Consider the following 12,049-nt stretch of genomic DNA (forward strand, 5'->3'; position numbering starts at 1 on the left):
TGCACGTTTTTGGAAACGCATTGCAGACCCACGTCACGCTTGCGGTACCATTAACTGTCCATAGCACTGCAAACATGGTAGCAGTAGGTGTTTTGTTATGTGGTAAAAAACACGCTAACACGCTCCAAAACACATGTTATAAAAACATGTAACGCTCCACGCTCAAAGTGGTAAAGGAGTTTCTTTGGCACGTTTGTTCAGGTACTTGCATTTAAGGGGGATGTAAAGCCTAATTTTTTATTTTTTACTAAATTATTAAACATGTTGTACTTGCCTGCTCTGTGCGATAGTTTTACACAGAGCAACCCCGAACTTCTTCCTCTGGGGTCCCCCACCGGTGCTCTTGGCACCTCGTCTTCGTGTGCCACCATAGTGAAGCTCTACCTCATTAACACTATTGCTCTGGAGCAAATGCACTTGCAGAGTGCATACTCTATCTCTCTCTCTCTCTCTCTCTCTCTCTATATATATATATATATATATATATATATATATATATATATATATATATATATATATATATATATATATGCCTTTAGTAAATTTACCCCATAGAAAACAATTGTTTTCTGTGTGTCCTAGCAGTGACCTACATTTTACCACGCTGTGAAAACGCCATTCACTGCACAAGTGTCAGTTGGCCCTTTAGGATTAATCCAGAGCTGGATTTATTTCTGTCTTTTATATCTGCCTTGAGTTTAGCTTTCAAAAATCTGGTTACAGGAAAAAATTCAGACATTAGGGTTGATTTACCGAAGACAAATAGACTGTGCAAGTGGAGTTGCAGTCTGTTTAGTAAATTAGAGTTTAGTAAATTAGGAGAAGTTCTGCTGATTTGCATCATCCAATCATGTTCAAGTAAATTTTTTTTTTTTTACTTGCATGTGTAGTGCCTTGCTCCCATTGAGTGGGCGCTATGTGTTAAATTATAGTTGCCTGAGCAGTAGTTTGGCTCAGAAGGATTATGCTAAATTGATAGTTCTGTTTTTAGTTCAGCTGGATTGCATGATTTTGCCCTTGACTGTGGGTGTCGCTGCCACCGCAGGTCAAGGTTGGAAAGGCGACAGGCTGGATGCATTGGGTATCTCTTTCCCAGAAGCAGCCCAGGGGGAGTGGTGAATCCGCTGTGCATTTTGGGAGAGGGTACTTAAAGCGGTGTTTCACCCTGCAGAACAACTTTTTTGCATTAAATTCGGCATAGTAGCGCGAGCTACCGTATGCCTGTCTTAATTTTTTTATCCCCGTACTCACTGTTATATCGTACATAGAAGATTTCGACTGCCCGCGGGGAATGGGCGTTCCTTTCAAGAGGGAGGGTGATTGACGGCCGGCTCTGGCACGTCACGCTCCCCGAAGACAGCCGGAGTAGGTCTCGGCTCTTCACGGCGCCTGCGCACAGACTATGCGCAGGCGCCGTGAAGAGCCAAGCCTATTTCGGCTATTTCCGGAGAAGCGTGACGCGCCAGAGCCGGCCGTCAATCACCTTCCGTCTGGATTGGAACGCCCATTCCCCGTGAGCAGTCGGAATCTTCTATGTACGATATAACAGTGAGTACGGGGATAAAAAAATTAAGACAGGCATACGGTAGCTCGCGCTACTATACCGAATTTTATGATAGAAGAAATTTTTTTTTTTTTTTTTTTTTTATAGGGTGAACCCCCCGCTTTAAGTAACGGCCGCCGTTTTGGCAGGGTCTTCCGATCCTGACCTGATGGCCCTCCTGGCCTCCTGGTTTGTGAGCTGTTTATGGTCTCGGGGCCGGCTGGCCTGAGGTCTCGTAACTGAGAGTAGGCCCGGAGGTTGCTGGGGCCTACTAGTCCAGGGATGGTCCTTCACTACCTCCCCAACGCCAAGGGAGCTGAACCACTGGGATTCAATTGAAGGACTCATTCTGTCAGTTTTACCTCACTGTGCTGCCGGGTTGGCTGAAAGATTCTTAGCACTGTGAGTCGTGTACTCTATTGAAATTTCTACAAAGTACGTGAGTAGTCGAACGATCTTGTGGCAGAAGATCGTGGGACGGCCCGACAAACTTATTGAGTCTGTGGCAGAGACTTTAGCGAGCTTCGCACCAGCTGTGAGAGTAGGCCTATCTGGTGGTTGCTGAAATCCAACGTGGAACCAAATTAATCCTCTGGATCAAATTTTTTTCCTGTGATCCGCAAAGCAAAGGTACCTGAGTCTCCCCATCCCTCTACCCCTCTGTTGGAGAACTTTGTTCAATAAAACCTTGAAAGAGACTTGGGAGCAGATCCACAAAGATCTGCCCCGGCGCATCGTATCTGAGATACGCTACGCCGCCGTACCTTACCTGGCTTTGGTTCGAATCCATAAAGATTTTGCGCCGTAAGTTACGGCGGCGTAGTGTATCTCAAGCGGTGTAACGGAGCGGAATTCAAATTGGGCGGGTAGGGGGCGTGTTTCATTTAAATGAAGCGCGTCCCCGCGTCGAACGAACTGCGCATGCACCATCCCTAAATTTCCCGCCGTGCATTGCGCGAAAATGACGTCGCAAGGACGTCATTGGTTTTTACCTGGACGTAAATTACGTCCATCCCGACTCACGAACGATTTAAGCAACAAAAAAATTGAAATTATACGCGGGAACGACAGCCATACTTAACATTGAGTACGCCACGAAATAGCACCTTTAACTATACGCTGAAAAAAGCCGACTAGAGACGACGTAAACGAATGGGCCGGCCGCTCGTACGTTCGTGGATCGTCGGAAATAGCAAATTTGCATACTCGACGCGGAAAACGAAGGGAACGCTACCCAGCGGACGCCGAAGAATTGCATCTTAGATCCGAAGGCGTACGAAGTACGAAGAGGTAACGGCAGGCCCAAATCTAAACCAACAGATCCTTCGGGGGTAGTGCTACACACATGTGATTGGGTGTTCTTTGCAAAGTGAAGCATTAACTAATTTATTAAAAATCTTTGTATGAAGAAAAATCATTTTGTGTCTGAGCGTGACCATATACTGGTGCTCAGTTACACACTTTCAGGTTATACTTGTTTCTTTTCACTATTTCTGACAGAGAAAATAGCCTAAAGGTCCAGAGTGCAAAGCCATCAGTCGAAGGGACAGGAAGGTGGGAGCGGTGGTTTTATTATATGGCATGTCAACTATTTTGAAACTTAGTCCATACTTAAAAGATGTAACCACAGGCTGCTTCTTAAACATTTGCCCCTAAACACAACGAAAGTTCATGAATAATTTGTTGACTTGCAGAGGAACTCGGAATCCACACCACTATTAGCCCTCGTTCAGGCAGCTTTGAAATAGTGCGACTTCACCTGAAATTGCACGATTTTGCATGTCAGTGCGACTTTGAAGACATCTGTGTGGCTTCATGCACAGATCTCTATGCAAGTGGCACCCGAAATCAGCAAACGTAGTGCATAAACTACATTTTCAGATCAATTTGGCATTGCAAAGTCAGCGTTGCACCGATTTGAACAAGTCACTCCAATGTGAAGAGAGAACGTAGAGAAACTGAGACTAGAATTCAGATGATTTTGCTGTGGCCACTGCTTCCACCATCTCCATATTGACAAGTGAGGCCACCACCCATCATGCTTTGGTCTAGTAGGGAAACAATGGGAGCAGGAAAGGGCTGGCCACAGCATGATCATGAAGGGTTTGGTAACCTGCACTATCATCCTGTGGCAAAGTTAAAAGGTGTAACAGGGCCCACATTTTTTATTTAAAGTAATAATAATCCCTCAACCAGTGTCATCTTAAGAGCATTATAGGCCCCCGGGCAATACAGTGCACTGGGGCCCTGTCTACACAATTACGCACGAGAATTACTGACAAAAATCATAACATTTACTGGCAGAACCACATTTTTTTACTGCCACTGCAAAAAAAGGTACCTAAAATTACAGTTTTCAGTGCCCAACAATGCAAATGTCAGTATTTAAACTGGACCGGATCTTCTCTGTGATTTCCGCGAACTGGGCATGGGCAGTTCTAACCCGTCACTCTCCATAATTTTTTACTGGGGTTGCTGGGCAGCCGGTGGGGCCCCCCAGGCAAGTGGGGCCCCCGAGCAACTGCCCAGCGTGCCCAATAGAAAAGATGGCCCTGCCCTCAACCCTTCTGCTCCTTCCATCAACTTATTCACAGAAAATAGTTGTGGGCTGTGCAGTCTTTAGGCAGTTTGTTAGCTTGGAAAGGGAAAGGGGAGGAAGAAAGAAAGTACCGTGTCTTCTTAGGCTATGGGGCTGTGTGTTTCTGTTGATGCACACAGTGTAGGGAGACATACCACCTGCATGAAAAGGTGGTTCCAATGGATGCTGCAAGAGAAAGGAGCTATCCTGAAACAAGAAGCCTCAGGAAGCAGTCATGGCATCAGCTTAAACTGGAACATAGCCAAGGATTAAAAGATTTAAAATTTGCATACTGAGTAATTACATCAGTTGCTGAAAGTGCTTAAAACTTTGTGTAATATAACTTTAAGCCGTAGATTTATTTTTTCATGTTAAATCGATGCATGTAAATGTTTGTAACGCTTGCAGATATTTACTACCTTACATAGACCATTGTAGGGTTGCCTGGCACCACCTTTGTTAGGGCATCATCCAGGGTCAACATCCACTTCCTTAAAGCGGAGTTCCAGACTTTTTTTATGTTTATTAAAAGTCAGCAGCTACAAAAAGCATAGCTGCTGGCTTTTAATAAACATACACTTACCTACTCCACTGTCCAGAGACGCGCCACCCAGAGCACTGCTCCCCCCCCTCTTCTCTGGCACCTCCATCCTAACTGTGGGCACCCGGCCGTGAAAGCTTTCGGCTTCACGGCCGGGCACTCACTGCGCATGCGCGACCGGCGCTGCGCTACCTGATTGGACAGGCGATCGCCTGGGACCTGTCACGCGTCCCAGGCGATCGCCTACAGGGAGGGGCCGCTGTAGGCGATATGACGTATCGCCTAAGCGGTCCCTGGGCGGAAGGAGGAAGTGGGACAGGAAGTCCCACTCCTCCTGAAGCCCCCACTCCCCCCCAAAAAAAATTACATGCCAAATGTGGCATGTAAGGGGACGAGGAGTGGTTTAAGCGGAAGTTCCACTTTTGGGTTGAACTCCGCTTTAACCACTTCAGCCCCAGAAGGTTTTACCTCCTTTCTGACCAGAGCACTTTTTGCAATTTGGTCATGCAATGCTGTACACAAACGGAATTTGCATTCTTTTTTTCCAACAAATAGAGCTTTCTGTTGGTGGTATTTGATCACCACTAGGATTTTTTTTTTTCGATTTAAAATAAAAAAAGAGCGACAATTATGAAAAAAAATATTTTCAATTTCTTCTTATTAAAAATATCAAATAAACCCATTTTTTGTCATACATTTAGTCCAAAATGTATTCAGCCACTAATCTTTGGCTAAAAAAAATAATTCAAACCGTGTATATTTATTGGTTTACGCAAAAGTTATAGCGTCTAAACTATGCTTTGTTTACTGGAACTTACACAGCTTTTACTTTCTGACTTTCTTGAGGTGCTAAAATGGCAGGGCCGTACAAAACCCCCCAAATTACCCCTTTTTCGAAAGTAGACACCCCAAGGAATTTGCTGAGAGGCATTTTTTGTCACAAGTGATTGAAAAATAAAAATAAAATAAAAAAACGTAAACAAGGTTGTCACTGAAATGATATATTGCTCACATGGTTACATGTGGAATTACACCCCAAAATACATTATGCTGCTTCTCCTGAGTACGGGGATACCACATGTGTGGTACTTTTTGGCAGTCTAGTGGCGTGCAGGTAACAAAAACCAAGCACCGCCTTCAGGATTTTAAAGGACGTAAATTGTTAATTTCACATCCTCACTATCTATCACAGTTCAGGAGGCCCTAAAATGTCAAGATGGCACCAAACCCCCCCAAATTACCCCCTTTTGTCAGAAGAACACAATAGCTTCACAGGAGGGGATTGAGCGATCTATGGCCAGCTTTAATTAACGAATGACTTAATTGCCCCACTTTACAATATCAGATATGTCAAAAAGGTTGTGACAGGCTTTAAAGAAGAAGTAAACCTCCCTGTACTGTTTGTACCTATAGGCAAGCCTATAATAATCTTACCTATAGGTACTGTAAATCTCTCCTAAACTTGCCCTGTGTAGGAGATATTTACTGTATACGCCGCCGATTACGTAATCGGCGCATGCGCTGTGAAGAAACTTCTATCTGTCCTGTGACCGGGGGCTCTCGTGCAGATGTGTTACCGCGGCTCCGGCCAATCACAGCACGGGAGCCCGCGAACCCAGAAGAAACCTCAGGGAAGATGTCAGCAATCTCTGTGGTGTGTGGGCTCCGCTGGAAGGCTTTGTTCTAAGGTAAGTATTTCATAATGAGCTAGTAGGCATTATGTCTTTGTCTTACAGGTTTATTTGTTTTTTCTTTTTTTTTCTTGGGTTTCTTCAACCTCTTTAACTGAAAAGAAAGATAAAGCTATGTAGAGTATATGAAATAATACTTTAAGGCCCTATGCACACGAGAAGCAAATGCAAACACATGTAAACTCAAGTTTTCAAAGGCAAATACCGGCATTTAAAACGCCCGTTTTTGCCGCGAATTTCGTGGCGTTTTGCCGCGTTTAGCGGAGTTTTACCGTGTCTGCGGCTATCAGCGTTTATAACAAAGACATTGTAGACCCTCCCAAAGCTTTGAAACGCAAAAACGTTTGCGTCTGAACCCAAAATTTTGCGTCTGAAAAAACGAGCCTAAACCCAACTGCTTTAACCACTTAAGCCCCGGACCAATATGCTGCTAAATGCCCAAAGGCGTTTTTACAATTCGGCACTGCGTTGCTTTAACAGTCAATTATGCGGTCGTGCAACGTGGCTCCCAAACAAAATTGGCGTCCTTTTTTCCCCACAAATAGAGCTTTCTTTTGGTGGTATTTGATGACCTCTGCGGTTTTTATTTTTTATTTTTTGCGCTATAAACAAAAATAGAGTGACAATTTCGAAACAAATTCAATATTTTTTACTTTTTGCTATAATAAATATCCCCCAAAAACATATATAAAAACATATTTTTCCCTCAGTTTAGGCTGATACGTATTCTTCTACCTATTTTTGGTAAAAAAAATCGCAATAAGTGTTTATCGATTGGTTTGCGCGAAATTTATAGCGTTTACAAAATAGGGGATGTTTTTTTTGCATTTTTTTTTTACTACTAATGGCGGCGATCAGCGATTTTTTTCGTGACTGCGACATTATAGCGGACATTTCGGACAATTTTGACACATTTTTGGGACCATTGTCATTTTCACAGCAAAAAATGCATTTAAATTGCATTGTTTATTGTGAAAATTACAGTTGCAGTTTGGGAGTTAACCACAGGGGGCGCTGTAGGAGTTAGGGTTCACCTAGTGTGTGTTTACAACTGTAGGGGGGTGTGGCTGTAGGACTGACGTCATCGACCGAGTCTCCCTATAAAAGAGATCACTCGATCGATACGCCGCCACAGTGAAGCACGGGGAAGCCGTGTTTACATACGGCTCTCCCCGTTCTTCAGCTCCGGGGAGCGATCGCGACGGAGCGGCTATAAACGAATAGCCGCGCCGTCGTCCCGGATCGCTCCCCGCGGGAATCCGCCCGCCGCACGCAGCGGGGGGGGGGTCCCGATTGGACCCCCCACCCGCTAGAAGGCAAGGACGTATATATATCCCCTTCTGCCTGTCCGTGCCATTTTGCGGACGTAAATAGTCGTGCGGCGGGCGATAAGTGGTTAAAACACAAAAAAACGTGAATGTGCGCATGGACACATAGGATAACATTAAATGTGTTAAAAAAATGCCCGAATGCCTCTGAACTCGAGTTTACCAGCGTCTCGTGTGCATGGGGCCTAAGGCGGTGGTCAGCAACCTGTAGATTGTGATCTACCTGTAGTAGGGAGCAAGAGCCACATAAGCTGATGCCTTCTCTGTAGTGCCGGCTCCTGTCCCATGCGGAGTGATACCAACTGCACTGCATCTCAGGAAGCGATATGTTGCGTCCTCGCCACCTGATTAAAACCTGTGACTGCAACACAGTAGTATGGCAATTAGCGGTCTAAATTAGGTGTGAGGAGGCGACACTGTGCCCAGTGATCTTTAACTTCTCCCATGTTGTCCAGGTAGATCTCCACCTCTTTAAAAGAGAAGTCCAGCCTGAGCTTTTTAGGCTGGGCTTCTCCTCTGGGTCACAGGGGTGCAATTCGTTTTGCACTCCTGTGACCTATTTTCAGTGGAGAGTCGGGATCCGCCAGCTGCCCTGATTGATGGCAGTCTCAACGTCTCAGTGAGACGCTGAGACAGCCTCTCCTCGCCCCTCCACTGCTCAGCTCTCCAATGAGCACAAAGAAGTAGAGCAAAAGGGATGCTGACTGACGGCTCGGTTCTCAGTGCAGAGACGCCGGGGGACAGATGCAGCATCGGTCTGATGCTGCATACTTAATTCCCTGAGGTAAGTATGAGTAGCCCCAAAAAAAAAAAACCTTTACTTCTCTTTTAGGCCTCATGCACTCTGGAAGTTTTTACAGCAGCTGTTTTTGGCAGTAGACGTTTTTTTCTACAGTCAATAAACTCTCCATCATGTTATCCTATGTGTCCATGCACACATAGACTGTTATCAGCAGTTTTGGGCAGTGGCGTTTTTGAGCAGTCCAAAAAAAAACAAAAAACGAGTGGGTTCTGAGAGACGTTTTTCAGCTGTAAAAACGCTCTAACGCTGATAAACGCCGATAAACGCTCAAAAACGTCACTCACCAGCGTTTTTTAACGTTTTTGATCCATTGAAAAATAAAATATATATTTTCCTCAACAAGAAAACGCTAACGCGGGAAAACGCTAATAAACGCTAAAAAGCGCTGTTGCAAAAACGTTGAAAAAAGCTGCTGCCGTTTTTATAACGTTATTTTAAAGTCCAGTGTGCATGAGGCCTTAAGGTTGCCTACCTCTACTTTAAAGGGGTCACCCAGTTCTTGCACAAGCACCAGTAGCCCAATATGTGTTTGTTTTGTATATGTACTAACCACATTTTTGTTTTGGTGTATTAAACCTAGTTTTCTAAGCCTTTTTTCTTTCTGTGTAATTTGTATTTGTATTGTCTTTGCAGCGCCTCAGGACGTTCCTTTAAGAATACTTCGTTCCCAGGTATATGTGTCTTTAAAACAGTTCCCCGAATCTTTGCGAGAAGCAGACGTGATCTGTAATTTGCAGCCTCAGGACCCAGATGTAAGTATGCATCATCTTTATAGTGATGAAAGATCTCCAGGAAACCCTTTAAATGCCTTAATTTAAGGCTCCTTTTTACCTAAATGCTGAAGGAAAAATGTTTGTGGTGTCCATGGTAACCATATTCTTATTTTTTCTTTTTAACTTGCAGTAAAAAACCTCACAATTGGAACATTTTGTATTTGGTTTGAAAAGACCCCGTTTTTAAAGAATGCAGTAGTTTAAGCTGATTGAGTAAAAGTAGGGGGCCAGATTCACAGACATTTGCACTTGCGCCGCGTATCAGTGATATGCTACGCCGCCGTATCTTACCTGGCGGAATTTCGAATCCACAGCGATTTTGCGCCGTAAGTTACGGCGACGTAGTGTTTTTCTGGCGGCGTATTTGAAATTGGGCGGGTTGGGGGCGTGATTCATTTAAATGAAGCGCGTCCCCGCAACGAATGAACTGCGCATGCTCCGTTTTGAAATTCCCCGCCTTGCTTTGCGCTAAATGACGTCGCACCATTTTTTGAACTTAGACGTGAGTTACGTCCTTTCCTATTTACGCAAGAAAAAAAATAATTAAAAATTCGATGCGGGAACGACGGCCATACTTTAACATGGCAAGTCTATCTATACGCCGCAAAATAGCAGCTTTAACTATACGCCGGGAAAAGCCGACTAGCGACGACGTAAGAGAATGCGACGGCCGCGCGTACGTTCGTGGATCGACGGAAAAAGCTAATTAGCATACCCGACATGGAAAACGACGCGAACTCCACCCAGCGGGTGCCGAAGTATTGCACCTACGATCCGAAGGCGTACGAAGCCGTACGCCTGTCGGATCGAAGCCAGAAGCCGTCGTATCTTGGTTTGAGGATTCAAACTAAAGATACGACGCGGCAAATTTGAAAGTACGCCGGTGTATCAGTACATACGCCGGCGTACTTGCTCTGTGAATCTGCCCCAGGGAGTTCAGACAGCTCAGACCCAAGTTCCAGTCTGGCATCTGCTGTGCTGACTCTTTAGCTACCCCATAGTGCAGTGGGAATCCTTTGTCATTTGTTAAAGTGAAGGTTTATAGGTAGAAGGATGGCCATGGCAGCATTTTCCATAATTTGCAAATATGAACAGCATAATCGCATATTAGGACACACTTGCCTAACACAGTGCCTCCTCCAGCAGTATGAGTTCTTCTCTTTTCTGTGTCCAGTGCCTTCTGGCTAGGGCCTTTGGATGTGTGTGCGTATGTGTATATATATATCTCAGGGCTTGACACATTTGCTTAGAATCTAGGAGCCAGCTAAAAAAGTTAGGAGCCAGTTTTTTTAAATCAGCTGTCCAGTGCCCAGAACTGCATGTCCGGTGCGTCAGGCAATAAGAATTGCTCGGGCCTGGTGCCAAGCGAAAAAAGACCAAAAAGTAAAAAAGCCTAGTGCCCATTAGTGCCGCCTGTCAGTGGTGCCTGCCAGTTCCACCTCAGTGCCCATATCAGTGCCACCTCATCAGTGCCCATCAGCACGGCCTGATCAGTGCCATCTGTCAGTGCTTATCAGCATCGCCTATCAGTGCAGCCTGTCAGTGCCGCCTATCAGTACGCACCAGTGCAGCTTATCAGCGCAGCCTCCTCAGTATCGCCTGTCAGTGCCCATCAGTGCCGCCTGACAGGTGGTACTCACTGATGGTAAAACCGGTCGTGTGTACGGGGCTTAATAGTGATTTACTGCTTGCTGCGGTAGATCATTACAAGAATGACCGCTGCTGGAGGAAGAGGCAGGTAAGGGTCCCTTCAGCTCAGCCCAAGCTTCCATACAAGAGGCAAGTGCCATGACGTAACTCAGGACTTCACTTCAAATGTAAATGACATGTGGAAGCATTGTGTTTACAGTTATCTGCTACAATCTATCAAATAGATTAATCAATAAATACGATCTTACTTGAAAAATATATCAAGCTGTAGCGATCATGTATATGAGATCTGGGATGTAAATGTGTTTAGAGAAAGCAGTATAAATTATTTTTATTATTAAAGTAGAAGTAAAATCCACTTTTTAACTTGTACCTACAGGTAATCCTATAATAAGGCTTACCTGTAGGTACAGCAAAAAATCTCCTCACTGTTTAGGAGATATTCACACAGCATGCAGCTCTGAAGTTCTGAAGAGCTGGCATACCCATGCGGTATCTTCAGTGCTTTGTGCCAAAGCCGGAGCTGCAGGGCATGTGCAAGGGAATGTTGTAATCGTCCCCCTGGCCATTCATAGAGCCAGAGTTCTTAAAGGGGTTGTAAAGGAAAACATTTTTTTCCCTAAATAGCTTCCTTTACCTTAGTGCAGTCCTCCTTCACTTACCTCATCCTTCGATTTTGCTTTTAAATGTCCTTATTTCTTCTGAGAAATCATCACTTCCTGTTCTTCTGTCTGTAACTCCACACAGTAATGCGAGGCTTTCTCCCTGGTGTGGAGAAAGCCTCTTGAGGGGGGGCGAGCAGGAGTGTCAGGACGCCCACTAACACACAGCTCCTTTCTCTATCTGCAAAGTAGAGAGTGTCCTGACTTGCCTGCTCGCCCCCTCCCCCCCGGGTATCGCCGCTCCAGCGCTGTGATTGACTGGAGCGGCAATGACGTCACTCCCATGCATTCGCGCGGGAGATTTTATTCCGGCATGGGCCGGCGGCGGCCGGCCCTTCAGCCGAGGATTCCCCCTGCGCATGCGCCGCTGCAATCAGCGGCGCATTGCGAGGGGAATATCTCCTAAACCGTACAGGTTTAGGAGATATTCTTTATACCTACAGGTAAGCCTTATTATAGGCTTACCTGGAGGCAAAAGTCA

At 45.2% G+C, this 12,049-nt stretch overlaps 1 protein-coding gene across 4 annotated transcripts in view; it reads left to right on the forward strand.

Moving 5' to 3' along the window:
* The window catches only part of LOC120932605 (LON peptidase N-terminal domain and RING finger protein 1-like), a 107,145-nt gene that overhangs the window by 9,538 nt on the left and 85,558 nt on the right, over positions 1-12,049 (forward strand). For all 4 annotated transcript variants that reach the window (XM_040345107.1, XM_040345108.1, XM_040345109.1 and 1 more), the window contains exon 2: positions 9,117-9,235. In XM_040345107.1, the coding sequence (XP_040201041.1) occupies positions 9,117-9,235 (119 nt within the window). The remainder of the gene's footprint in view (positions 1-9,116; positions 9,236-12,049) is intronic.

This window comes from Rana temporaria, chromosome 3, assembly GCF_905171775.1.
Source record: "Rana temporaria chromosome 3, aRanTem1.1, whole genome shotgun sequence".
Taxonomy (NCBI): Eukaryota; Metazoa; Chordata; class Amphibia; order Anura; family Ranidae; genus Rana; species Rana temporaria.